The following is a 13811-nucleotide window of genomic DNA, read 5'->3' as shown; positions in this document are numbered from 1 at the left end:
CCGCATCTCAACTCCAGAAAAACACTTGCATAATAAATAAAATCAATTCACACATACATTCAGGGAGCCAAGCAGCTAGTTGGAACTTATAATTCCATACTTTTGCACCTCTTTGTTCACATAATTAAAGGTCTTGTATGTAATATACACCACTGCTCAAAAATGCCCATTAAACACAAAATTCTGATTGGCTTAAATACTCATCAATTAAAGAAATAATGATCATAAACCTTATCAATGGTCCAAGTGTCCCAAGTGCCTAAATGGAATCAGTGGGAAAGCACCTAAGAGAGAAGTAGTACATTCGGCCCATCAAGCCTGCTCTGTCATTCAATTTGATCATGGCTGATCTTTTACCTCAACTCTACCTTCTTGCACTATCCCAATCTTGCTTAATTCCTTTTAGTATCTAAAAACCATTTATCTCTGACTGGAATGTACTCAACAACTGAGCGTGCACAGCAACTAGTGTAGGTAGAATTCCAATGATCCACAATCGTTTGAGTGAAGAAGTTTCTCCTCCATTCTGTCCTAATTGGTCTGTCCCTTATTCTGAGACTGAGAGTCCTAGGTCTAGACTCACCAACCAGGGGAAACATCCTTCTAGCAACTATGCTGTCACGCCCCTTTTATAATTTTATGTTTCAATGAGATCACTTCTCATTTTTCCAAATTCTAGGGAATATAGATCTTGTCTTTAAGAAACCAGCTGTTGAGAGAAAGATGTGCATCTATATTGCACTTCTCATAAACTCAATGTCCCAAAGTTCTTTACAGCCAATTAGCTTCTTTTGAAATGTAGTCACCCTTTTAATGTAGGAAACACGGCAGACAATTTGTGCACAGCAAGCTCCCACAAGCACTGTGATAATGACCAGATGATCTGGTTCTATGAAGTTGGTTGAGGGATAAACATTAGCCAGAACACTGGGGATAGCTCTCCTGCTCTGAGGGTGTGGTACCTGGAGTACACTGGCTCTACAATCCATACGTGACCCAGATTTGAAACCGCTGGGCTACAACCTACCAATCGGTAATGATTTTCACCTAAAAATTGAGGAGCCCAGTTTGTTCAGAAAGCCACAGCTGTTAATAGCTGGAAACATTTCAGAGCAGAGAGACACAATTGACCTGTGCATTATGGCCTGCCAAAACCACCGCCAAACTGATCACCGCCTCAAACCGATGTCAACCGCAGTCACCCGATCACCCTCCATGCTGGCTGCAACCCTTGCCCATCACAGTCCCCAGCCCCCTGTAAAGATTTACCTGAGGTTTCTGTCAGTAATGAAGAAGCCTGAAATCTGAAGCCCTGTAGCTGGTGACTTGCTTGAGAATGCCCAGCTAGGCGTCTGCACTTCACTTAAGTGAGATCTGAGGCCCAATTTTGTGTGCAGCTCAGGCCTACCTGTTCAAGCACCACTGAATTATCCCCAGCAAAAAAATATTGTCTGGCTCCTAACTCTCGATGCCTTTTAATGTGTCTCCCTGATAGCTTGTCTATTTGCAGGGCTGCAATGACGCTTACAGAACCCTGTGCTTGCAAGCGAGGTGCTAACTCTGGACCAGTTTCCTTGCTTGCTTGTCCTCTCATGGCTTACCTTCCCACTTCTCTCAGTTGCATCTGCCACTTCCCCGGCCCTTCCCTCTATCCCTAGCTGCTCCTGTATTTCCAGCAGACCTGCCCTGGATTTGATTGGAAACTGAACTCTCAATCCTCAGCATCACTGCCCCTTGTCACAGGCGACTGTAGTGCTTCATTCACAAATTGCATTTGGGTTTTATTTTGACCTTCATTTTTAAAGTTTCTTCTGTTTGGTTTTACTTTTTTAGGAATAATTTCAGGGCATCAAAAGACTTTTACGTTTTGGGGCCTCTTTGAGTAGGCCTATAACAATGTGCATACATTCACCTCTGGGCAAAGGGACAAGGCAGAATTTGAGAATCAACTGCTTTACATTGTTATCATTAGGTTTCAATTTTTGGTTTAATCTTTCAATGGGAATTCATTGAGTGTCAGACTGTGTACGTTTTGTGCCTTGCTGGGCTCCTGGTGTATGATCCTTAAGCCTGGTCCTTTCCCAATCTGCTGATCGCTCACTCTCTATTTTCACCAACATTTATTAAAGAAGGGTTGACAATGCTCTCCAGCAAGTAAAAATGCTTACGTGTGTATCAACATGTAGTAGGTTACTCAGTGATGCTCGTGACACTAAAATTGATTGGTGCCCTGCATTAGGAAGAAGCAGGTTGACCAAGGTTCCTGCGGTTAATTGTCCAGCAATTTGATGGAGGTGCACAAAAGATTATGACAGGTTTTGATAAAGCAGGCAAAGAAAATTGGCTCCTACTTGCTGATACGTACAAGGACTAGTAGACTCGGGTTTTGGGTGAGAGGTGCAGGATGGGTGGGGTGGGGGGATTGCGTGGAAGAGCTTTTTTAAGCAGAGAGTGATAATGACCTGGAACACACTGTCCATGAGGGTGATGGAAATGGAGATGGCGAATAATTTCAAAAGGAATTTGGATGGGCACTTGAGGGAAATAAACTTGCAGGGATAGAACATGGACTGACTGACTGACTGGATTGCTCTACAGAGAGCCAGCATGGAATCGATGGGCCAAATGGCATCCTTCTGTGCCAACATGATTCTAATTGCTGTTGGAAGGTGCTTTTATGAACACATTGCATTCTCAGCTGTGATCCTGTGTCCCTGTCCTATCCTGCCAAAAAATGCCTACTAGCACTAACTCACCAATGGGAGTCACGGGCAGGGTAGTTGATGTTATTTTGCACCAGTGGAATCGGATCCCAACAAAGGATCAACATCTGGAGAAGAAATGAAACCTGTCAAGAAGGATAAAGAAATAACATATACAGTAACAGTGACATATACAGTACCTTCTCCAGCCTGTGCTTTTATACAAACAGCTTTAATTATAAATGAGGACTTTCCTCATTTGAATGTGCGTATGGTTAATCCATTACAAATGTTCATTAACTGTTTTTTGCCCAGCTTATATTATCTCTCCCAATTACCAAAAAGTAGTATAAGACTATATTTTTCCATCAATGAAAAGTCAAGGCTTTAAGAAGGTTTCAAATGCCCTTTCTGAGGGGATTCTATTAATTTTGTATTGATGGCCAGGGAGCCAAATAAGGTTGTTGAAGTTCTACCTGTCATCATTGCTAACCTGAGCCACTCCGCTCCCTCCTATGACTGAGCATGCAGCCAGAAAGCCCCCAGTTTGATTCCTGCTCCCTGCTGACTTAGCTGGTATTGTAATTGAAGAGAGAGACTTGGTCTCTTCACTCCTGTGCTAACGATGGGGAGAGCAGAATCAACCAGGCTTCCTGCTTCTGATTACTGTTCAGTGACCTCTGCTGGAAAGTGAATAAGTCTGGACACTGGATGAGAATCGGAACTTGGCTGTGAGGCATCTTTGGCGAATAGCCAGTTGACACTCAATGTCTTAAGCTCATACGTGAATAACGTACATAGCAGTTCCTGACTCCTGTGGAGCTATTCCCGCAGGATTTGGTGTCTTTGTCAGGGCTGAAAATTAATAGTGCAGAGGGGGCCACTGCAGTGTTCTGTTCTCATAAAAAGTGGTATGATCCCAATCCAGGAATCCGTTGTTTAATTTGTGCTGTTCACACATCAGGTCATACCAACGGTATATTGGGGATATAATTTGACTATAAACCCAGACCCTAACTGTAAATCTCAGCCAACCAAAGTCATGGACAAACCCAAGACCGAATTCCTTCAATTTTAACTTTGATTTTCAATGGTAACAGGGCTGCCAGAAGCTGCAGCATAGCAAGAGGACAAGATGAGGAGATAAACAGAATCGAGCAGAAAGCTGATGAAAGGTTAAAGATGTAAACTTACTGCACTAGTAAGGAACTGTGTTGGAGCTTTTAGCAGTGATTTTGAAACAGGAATGGTGCAGATGTGAGCCATTTAATCTTTTCAGGTGCCATGTTTTACAATGTCAGCGATCATGGCTTTCCAACTTTCACGGTGCTTGATAAGAGCCAATATCTTGGTGGTGTTCTCAAATCTTTTACATCTTCTGCTTCTTAAACTGTCGGTGTATTCCCTTCTTTGTCTCACTCTTGTTTTGCAGCCCTCAATTTTACCAGTTGTTCTAGTTTCTCACTCCTAAATATGTGCCCAAAGAACTGTGGTTGTCTCTTGGCCTGTCTACAGAAGTTCTTCTTGTGTACCTGCTTCCCTCAAAACTTCCCATTTAATCTCATGAGATTTAAAAGCCAACTTTGGAAATCTGGAGAAATCGAGGACTGGTACCATCTTTACAATACTAAGAAATGAAATGGTCTCCCAGCTCAATTGGTTTACAGTTCAGGATCCACGGAGGAGGTGATGGCATCTTGGTAATGTCACTAGACTAGTAATCCAGAGGCCCAGACTAATGCTCTGGGAACATGGGTTCAAATCCCACAATCGCAGCTGATGGAATTTAAATTCAATTCCTAAATCTGGAATATAAAGCTAGTCTCAGTAATGGTGACCATGACAACAATCATTGATTGTCTTAAAAACCCATCTGGTTCATTAATGTCTTTTAGGGACGGAAATCTGCCATCCTTACTTGGTCTGGTGTACGTGTGACTCCAGACCAACAGCAATGTGGTTGACTCTTACCTGTCCTCTGAAATGGCCTAGCAATGCACTCGGTTTTAAGGGCAATTAGGGATGGGCAACAAATGCTGGCCTTGCCAGTGATGTCCAGAGCCCATGAAAGAATAAAGAATGTATAATGCATACTGCTGCCAGCGAGAAGCCCTGAGAGACCTGGTGATAGAGAAGCTTTGACTGGAAACTTTGAGGAAGTTATGAGGGAAAGATCATGCAGAGGACCCAGCCAGGATTGATGGCTTATACCCCAGGAGAAACTTGGAATCTGCCAGTAATCTAAATATTTTTCAAATTCTTTCACGGGATGTAGGCATCGCAGGCTAGGCCAGCATTTATTGCCCATCCCTAATTGCCCTTGAGAAGGTGGTGGTGAGCTGCCTTCTTGAACCGCTGCAGTCCATATGGTGCAGGTACACCCACCGTGCTGTTAGGGAGGGAGTTCCAGGATTTTGACCCAGTGACAAAGAAGGAACAGCGATATATTTCCAAGTCAGGATGGTGAGTGGCTTGGAGGGCAATTTCCAGGTGGTGGTGTTCCCACGTATCTGCTGCCCTTGTCCTTCTAGGCGGTAGTTGTCCTGGGTTTGGAAGGTGCTGTCTAAGGAGCCTTGGTGAGTTCCTGCAGTGTGTCTTGTAGGTGGTACACACTGCTGCCACTGTGGGTCAGTGGTGGAGGGAGTGAATGTTTGTGGATTGGGTACCAATCAAGCGGGCTGCTTTGTCCTGGATGGTGTCAAGCTTCTTGTGTGTTGTTGGAGCTGCACTCATCCAGGCAAGTGGAGAGTATTCCATCACACTCCTGACTAGTACCTTTTAGATTGCAGACAGGCTTTGGGGAGTCGGGAGGTGAGTTACTCGCCGCAGGATTCCTAGCCCTTGCCCTGCTCTTGCAGCCACATTATTTATATGGCTAGTCCAGTTCAGTTTCTGGTCAATGGTAACCCCTAGGATGTTGATAGTGGGGGAAATTCAGCAATGGTAATGCCATTGAATGTCAAGGGACAAGGGTTAAATTCTCTCTTGCTGGAGATGGTCTTTGCCCGGCACTTGTGTGGCATGAATGTTACTTGCCACTTGTCAGCCCAAGCCTGGACATTGCCCAGGTCTTGCTGCATTTGGACATGAACTACTTCAGTATCTGTGGAGTTGCAAATGGTGCTGAACATTGTGAAATCTTCAGCGAACATCTCCACTTCTGACCTTATGATGGAAGGAAGGTCATTGATGAAGCAGCTGAAGATAGTTGGGCCTAGGACATTACCCTGAGGAACTTCTGGGACTGAGATGATTGGCCTCCAATAGGCACAACCATTTTCCTTTGTGCTAAGTATGACTCCAACCAGCAGAATGCTTTTCCCCTGATTCCTGTTGACTCCAGTTTTGCTAGGTCCCCTTGATGCCAGACTCAGTCAAATGCTGCCTTGACGTCAAGGGCTGTCACTGTCACCTCACCTCTGGAGTTCGGCCCTTTTGTCCAGGTTTCAACCCAGGCTGTAATGATGTCAGGAACTGAGTGGCCCAGGTGGAATCCAAACTGGGTATCAGTGAGCAGGTTATTGCTAAGCAAGTGTTGCTCGATGACCCCATCATTTTACTGATGATCGAGAATAGACTGGTTGGGCGGCAATTGGCCGGGTTGGATTTGTACTGCTTTTTGGACAGGGGCACGGCCCTATAAGGATATGTGTGCAAACTGGTGCTAACAGTGAACGTTGCACAAATATTGAGTTAGGGGTTGAAATCAGCTTAGGGCTGATTCCCTCCTCCACCCCATTCCGAGTCCCACAATCTTCTGGGATGGGAGAAATCCTGGTCAGTTTATGGGGGATATAGTATGGGAAAATTTCTCTCCTACTCCTTAGGGAAAACTCCAGGTGACTGCGGTGACCTACTAATTGCTCAAATGCCAATTAAGAAAGAAAGTTGACCATTGTCCTCTCAGACCTTGCCAGTTTATGGCAAGTTAAAATGTTCTTGCAGCAAACGAACTGAGCTTATAAGTTATTGTTTTGGAATGAACTGAGCTTGTATCTGCGAGAAGCAGACACCAGGTCCAGATGCTTAACAACAGAATAATGTTCAGGGACAAGGCCAGATTGTATGTAATTAGGCCCTGGCCTAATTATAGGGCTAGCAGTCAGGGTGTTTTCTCAGTGTCTTGATCACCCACCCACAACTGGAAGCCAAGGTCCCGTCAGCTCAATTCCAGGGCAGCCAGGTTGTATAATTACTGACTGTTTACATACTAATACTGTTAGCATAATTAGGGCTAATCTTTCTACAGAATCTCACCATTTAAAATCTGGCTTTCCACAGTAGGCACAAGCTTACAAAGAGTGTCCCTGGGTGAGCCTTGTCCACAACTATTTCAAATTGTCCCCCTCTCAACAACTATAGGAAGCCCATGATAATGGCACACATCAATAACCTCTACCAGAAGGTGATGACTTTGTGAAAGGAAGTAGAAATTGTTAGAAATGATTTTTTTCATCTCCATATGGTCCCTGAGGTCTGCCCAATGGTGGTTACTGAATGAGTGGCTATGGAGGTTATATGGGGCTGTGAGGGGGCATGATGGGCATGGTGGTATGAGGGGGCATAGGGTGGGTGGAAATGTGAATTGACTTGGAGGTGGAATGGGAGGTTATGAGGGGCCATGGGTAGTGGGTAGGTCTAACAGTATCAAAAACTGCTGGGGAAAGTTCCAGAGAAATGAGGCAGGCTTTTTAGCCAGCCCGTCTCAGCATTCGGCTGCCCCCATGGTCAGCAAGAACTGCTTCCAGGGTCAGTGGGTCCAACTGTATCCTGTCCCCCCACCACCCTAGAGCGAAAATTGGCTCCAACAGGGCCCTTTAAACCAAGGTGGGTTGCCAAGTCAGGAAATTTCCCGACTCGAGCTACCTGCCTTGGTAGAACAAGTCCAGCCTAAAGAGTCTATCACCCATTTTGCAAGGACGAGCTGAGCAAGTAGCACATTCCTGGGGCAGATTGGAAAATCTCTCAAGCATTCGTTTCCAGAGAACTAATGTTAAAGTGCTACCTGAAGTAAATTTTTCCCATGTTTAGGGTGAGGGCTGTGCACAACCACGCATGCGCACACGCATGACACAGACACCGCAGACGCATTGGCAGGCAAGCAGAAATACTAGTTACTACTACTACTACCACCCCCGGATGTTGTGGACCACAATCTCTGTGTTAAGTGCTCTTAGATGGAGGAGGTCGTCCCTTAAGAGAAAGTTTCTTCAAAAAATGAAGGTGATACCTTTTCCCTAACTTGGTCTTCCTCACTCAGTAGAATGATGAGGATCCATGCCTATATGTCTGTTGATATCTAATGGCAGAGAAAGGGGGGAGGTGTTGTTCCCAAGTGCTAGGGCAATAGGAATTGAAAGGTGAGTTTGGGCCTAAATTAGTATCGATTAACATGTTAATTGGAACAAACATACATCAGGAGTCTCATGAAATTATCTGCTACCCTGGCCAATATTCTTCATCAAGCATCATGGCAAAAACCAAATTACCTGGTCAATCAAATTGCCATTTTTGTAAAGTGTGGAATAAGACTGTATCCGTCTGCACAACAGTGAACTTCAAAGCAATACAGTTAAATAGTCCTTGGTCACATTATTTCAGAAATAGCTCAGCAGACTTCACATTGAAAGAATTTTAGATATCTCGATTTGCGCCAAGGTGAATCTGCTGTGTCCAAGTAGCAGTATCTCGTCAGCCACCTGTAGTTTTGCTGATGGCTCTTATGAATCCTAACAGTCCCTTAAATTGATTACCTCTTTCCCCACCCGACCAAATAACAGATCCCGCAGCTCTCTGGTTCACCAAGTAGGTACATCAGCACTGGGTTTGTTACTGAGCTATGTGGAAAGGGATGTCCCAGCTTTCATTCCTGACCCGTTCTGAGTTAACTGATCACAAAGAGGGAGGCGATAGGAATTCTGCAATTGGCCTTCACGCCCATATGTTAAGGATAGGAGGGTGGGCATGGGGAATCAGTTCAATCCTGCCAGTGCATGCTATCCAGTGATTCGTGCATGGAGGTAGCAGTTGAGTTTTGGCAGAGCAAGATTCAGCTCTGATGCTCTCCAGGAATGAGCAGCCCGCTCAGGACTGGAAAAAGTGTCAAAAACGATGCCCTTTGTGAGTGCAATGTTGAACCTAGAGCCTTTTTGCTTTTTTGTTAATGACCACACCAACCCATCCAATCTCGCTAAACGGTACAAAGAGCAGCAATCTTTCCTGCTCTACTTAGGCCAACCTTTTGCCCTCAATCAACAGTTTTTTTAAAAAAAACAAATTAAACAGTCAATCACTTCATTATTGGATGTTAGTGGAAGGCTGCTTTGTTTGCATGTACTGTGCTTCAAAGGGTGAGGTGCTTTTAAAGTAATAAGGCACTATGTAAACTTTATTTACTATTAGTTGATCAACTCATGGAGTTGCTCAAAGATTTATACTGAGTGGGTTCTTCTCTTTGCCCTTTGTTGTTGATGAGCAGTGTTCAGTGTTTCATGATTGGTTCTTAGATTCTCCTTTAAAACCTTCCTTCTCCTGCTGTGTGCTCATTCCCTGTCCCTTCCCCCCCTCAATATTTAATTCGTAAATCCTTCTTTTCGCATCACAGTTATGTTATGGCTTGAATTACTGTACATCCATTGTTTGCAGCTTTCTATTTGCTTCCCTCAATTGTTTATTTCAAAGATTAATGTTGGACCTTCATCCTGAAGCTGCACTGCATGGACCACCAGATATTTTAAAAAAAATTCTTCAGCGTACTGTCCAGGGCACACTTGAGCTTTATATGTTCATGGAATCACAGGATGAAATGGTGCAGGAGACCATTCAATCCATTGTGTCTGTGCTAGCTCTTTGGTAGAACAATCCAATTTATCCCACTCTGCTGCTTTTTCCCTATGGCCCAACAACTTTCTTTTCCCTCCAAGTATTTTTCCAATTCTCTTTTGAAAGTTACTGTTGTATCTGTGCTCGCTGTCCCTTCAGGCAGTGCATTCCAAATCCTCACAACTTGCTACATTAAGTAAATGTTTTATGCTGTTTCCATGCAGCTGGCTCATACAACACTTTGTCCCTGCCGCTAAGAGAAAATGCTCTTAAATAAAAAGCTTTCTTAAAAGCCAAACCCTTTTTCTAACCGGCTCCACTTAAATATATTTTAAAAATTCACCCTAAGCCTGGGGGTTAAAAGCAGTCACTTCACCTTTATTATTCATTTATATTATTATAGTATATTTAGTATTTTTACTATTTGTTTATATTATTATATTATACTCAGTATTTTTAAAACACTAGTTTAGTCACATTTTTTAAGTGCCTAAATTGTGTAAAGAAATGCCATTTTGTGACCAGGTGCGCGCTCGTGGATGTAAATGAGACCCTGTGGGGTTCTTGGCCCTTATGGACCAATTGACAAATGGGTTCCTAATGTTTCTTATGAATTGTATATAATGATGTTGTGATGTGATATTGTGATAATGATATAGTGATGTTATTTTTTGAGATTATAATGTGATTGCGGGACCTGGAACTCAATATTCTCTTTGGTTTGACATTAGTGCAAGGTTCACTGCAGCACTAGAAGGGGGTCTGATTTTTACTTGGCAGTTTGCCCCATAGGGTGGCACCTGAACTGTTTACAGTGCTTCCCAATGCAATGCTGGTAATCCTGCCCCACATTTCTCCTGCTCATCCCCAACCCAGTTTGCTTTAATTTTAAACACAAAACTCAGGAAATTGGCTTGTTTTACCTCGTTTGTTGCTCTCATTCCTTCTGAATCCATCAACTCATACCCTTTAAGGTGTGTCTTTGACTTTCCCTCTTTACATCTCTTCCTTGCCGTCTGCCTCACCTACCCTAAGACATGTCTCTCCCTTCACTGCTTTTTCTTCTCCATCCCTTCTCCCCTCTTTACCTCCAGTCTGTGTTTCTCTATCTCATTCTTTACTCGTTCTTCACTCTCATTGTATTTCACTCATTCTTCCCTTCCTTCTGCTACACTCCTTCAATCTCCCTTCTTTCACCTTCACCTTCTCCAACACTTTCCTCCATGCACCCTCCCTGCTTTCCCTACTCTCATCCTCTTCTTTTCCCCCTTTTCAGTGACCCTCTCACCTGCTTCTCTTTATCTGGCTTTTCCTTTTGTAGATTTCTCTATTCCCATTCCTATTGGGATTTTGCTTTTCCCCCTCTCTAGTTTGCTCCTGCCCCCTCTCAGTAAACAGGAAGTGGTCTTGAAATGATCACTTGCAGATCAGGCTCTCACTTCCTCTCGGGGATGGGCTGGGGTTAGGGGCGGTAGGTGCAATGGAGTCAGCTGGGCTTCCTGCTAAAAAAAGACCCCACCCTTATACAGTGGAATCATGGCCCAGCTGTTGAGACTGAGTCAGAGGGGCCGCAGATATCCTTGACTGTTCAGAGGGTGACAAGTTGCAGTGAAAGACTCCAATTGCAGTCCATTCGAAAGAACGCAGAGAGTCCTGATGCAGTACTGGCAGTATTCATAGAATGATTTTTTAAATTAGTTTTTATTATTTATATTATAGTATATTTAATATTTTTATTATTTGTTTATATTATTATACTATGTTCAGTATTTTTAACGCACTAGTTTCGTCACATTTTTAAGTGCCTAACTTGTGTAAAGAAATGCCATTTTGTGACCAGTTGCGCTCACGTGGATGTTAATGAGATCCAGTGGGGTTCTTGGACCAGTGACAGGTGGGTTCCTAATGTTCCTATGAATTGTATCCAAGTGATGTTATTTTTTGGGTATATACATGATTGAGGGACCTGGCACTCAATATTCTCTTTGGTTTACTATGATACTGGAGATTTTTTTCTTGGCAGAGTTTGTTTGGTGAGGAATGTTTCAGGGGACAACAGCAGAAAATAACCACTAGAAATGAGATAAGGAGGCAAAACATTTAGCCGGCAGGGGAATATACCCAGCCAACAGTTGCAAAGTATTTTTACTAAAATTATATTAAGGTTATCAATATTATAATTCTTGTTTTCAAAGGATTGGATAATAGCACCTGAAGGATATGCAGCATATTACTGTGATGGAGAGTGCTCATTTCCTCTTAATGCACATATGAATGCCACAAACCATGCAATTGTACAGACACTGGTGAGTAAAACATAACAGGCTGGATTTAACCCTATCGTCACGGCACATACCAACTGCCAGAAGTCGGCGGGGACCTGGCACAGACGATTAGTGCGAGTAATGCGGGCTTGCTGCAGGATCTCACTGCGTGGGGGGGGGGTGCTCTGACATTGGAAAGCCCACGCCACCCAGTGGCCGGGTAAGAGCTGCTGTGCCCTTTTTGAAGAGCAGGCAGCTCTGTGTTAAAAGTTGGAAATCGCCTGGCGGGCTTTTTAAGAAAGTTCTGCAGTTCTCCCCCCGCCAGCATCTGAAGTTCTGTTGCTACAGCACAAAAAGACATCCCAAAGACCAGGGAGAAGGTTCTTCACCATCACACGAGATCATTCTGGAGGGGGTGGGGGGAGGGAGGATTCAACTGAGGTGTCAAAGTCCAGCTCGAGGATGGAGGAGGATAGGGGGGATGATTCCCATGCTGTCACTACCTCTCCCCTTCTTCACAGGCAGCCGCCTAAGTGTCCTCCCCTTAGGGACACAGATCTGTGATGCCACTTTAAGGGATGGCTCCTCTACCCCTCAGTCGTGCGTTTTCCCCTTGCAAATTTTGAACAGTTCCCTTGGGTTATGAATTCGCTGCCTGAGGCCCCACCCCTCAGAATGTCAGCTCCGCAAGTTTGCACGAGGGGGAAACATCTCCAAGATCAACCCCAGTGCTCTGTGACTCAGTCTCCTGGAAGTCCAAAGCACACTCAATTTGAGTCAAGGAAGCCACATAGAAAGGGCAGGGTACTGAAGCCCGAGATTCACATGAGCGTCTCACAAAATCGGAAAGGCAGGACTAAATTGTGTTGAATTTTATTTAGATGCTATGCAAATGGGTAATCAAGCACATCAGTGAGCTTATCGCTGCTGACGAGCAAGTTTCCCGTTTTACTGCCGCTGCTGACTTGATCTTTTACAGTTTTCCCACCACTGGGAATCTGACGCACAGCCTCCCGCACAATTCTCCCATGCCCGCCCACCTGCTCCACAAAATCCAACCCGGTGAAAATATTGTTTTTTTTTTTAAGGAACAGCCAAGGCAAAATTAAGTTTTGACCCAGGGAAGTGTGTGTTATTTTGTTGGGTTTGCATTAAAATTAAGGTCATCTTAATCGTGGATATTAAGTCGCGCTTGCTGAACCCCGGTGAAATCAAATGACAACAGCAATAACTTGTGTTTCTGTAGCGCCTTTTACATAATGAAATGTCCCAACACGCTTCACAGGCAAAATGCGACGTCTTGCCACCTGAGATATTGGGTCAGGTGATCAAAAGCTTGGTCCAAGAGGTAAGCTTTAAGGAATGCCTCAAGGAAGAAAGAGGCAGAGGGGTTTAGGGGGAGAGTTCCAGAGTTTAGGGCCTAGGCAGTTGAAGATATGGCCAGCAATGGCAGAGCAATTAACTTCGAGGATGCACAAGAGGCCAGAATTAAGAGGAGCACACAGATCTGAGGGTTGTAGGGCTGGAGGAGATTAGCAATAGGGGGGGACAAGGCCATGGAGGGATTTGAAAGCCAGGATTAGAATTTTAAAATGCCTGAGGAAGCTGGTGCAGGTCAGCAAGCACGGGTGAATGGAACTCGGTGTGAGTTAGGGCAGGGGCAGCAGAGTTTTGGATGACCTCAAGTTTGTGGAGGGACAGCCTGTGGGAGGTCGGCCAAGAGAGCTTCCGAATCGTTAAGTCTCAAGGTAAGAAAAGCATGAATGAGGAATTCAGCGGCAGAAGAGCTGAGATGGGGAGAGTCGGGCAAAGGTGGAGGTGAAAATAAACAGCATGGCACATGAATGCGGATGGGCTAAATTGTCGTATGTTTTTAAAAAAAGACTTTTCAAAAAAGGCCAGAAGACAGCCTGAACAATTTTGATGCAGACAGAAAGCAAAAACAGGAGTACCAACTGCAAAGTCAGTGTAGAGAAACATGATTGATAATTCAGGTTAACCCTCTCGTGGAACACAAGCCATT

General features: G+C 44.3%; 1 protein-coding gene across 1 annotated transcript in view; it reads left to right on the top strand.

Annotated features, from left to right (window-relative positions):
* Positions 1-13811, top strand: part of bmp6 (bone morphogenetic protein 6) — a 122129-nt gene that overhangs the window by 105977 nt on the left and 2341 nt on the right. Inside the window, exon 6 of the mRNA XM_041189393.1 lies at positions 11720-11830. Coding sequence (XP_041045327.1) covers positions 11720-11830 — 111 coding nt within the window. The remainder of the gene's footprint in view (positions 1-11719; positions 11831-13811) is intronic.

Source organism: Carcharodon carcharias, chromosome 6 (genome assembly GCF_017639515.1).
Source record: "Carcharodon carcharias isolate sCarCar2 chromosome 6, sCarCar2.pri, whole genome shotgun sequence".
Taxonomy (NCBI): Eukaryota; Metazoa; Chordata; class Chondrichthyes; order Lamniformes; family Lamnidae; genus Carcharodon; species Carcharodon carcharias.
This window is presented reverse-complemented; position numbering and strand designations above follow the sequence as displayed.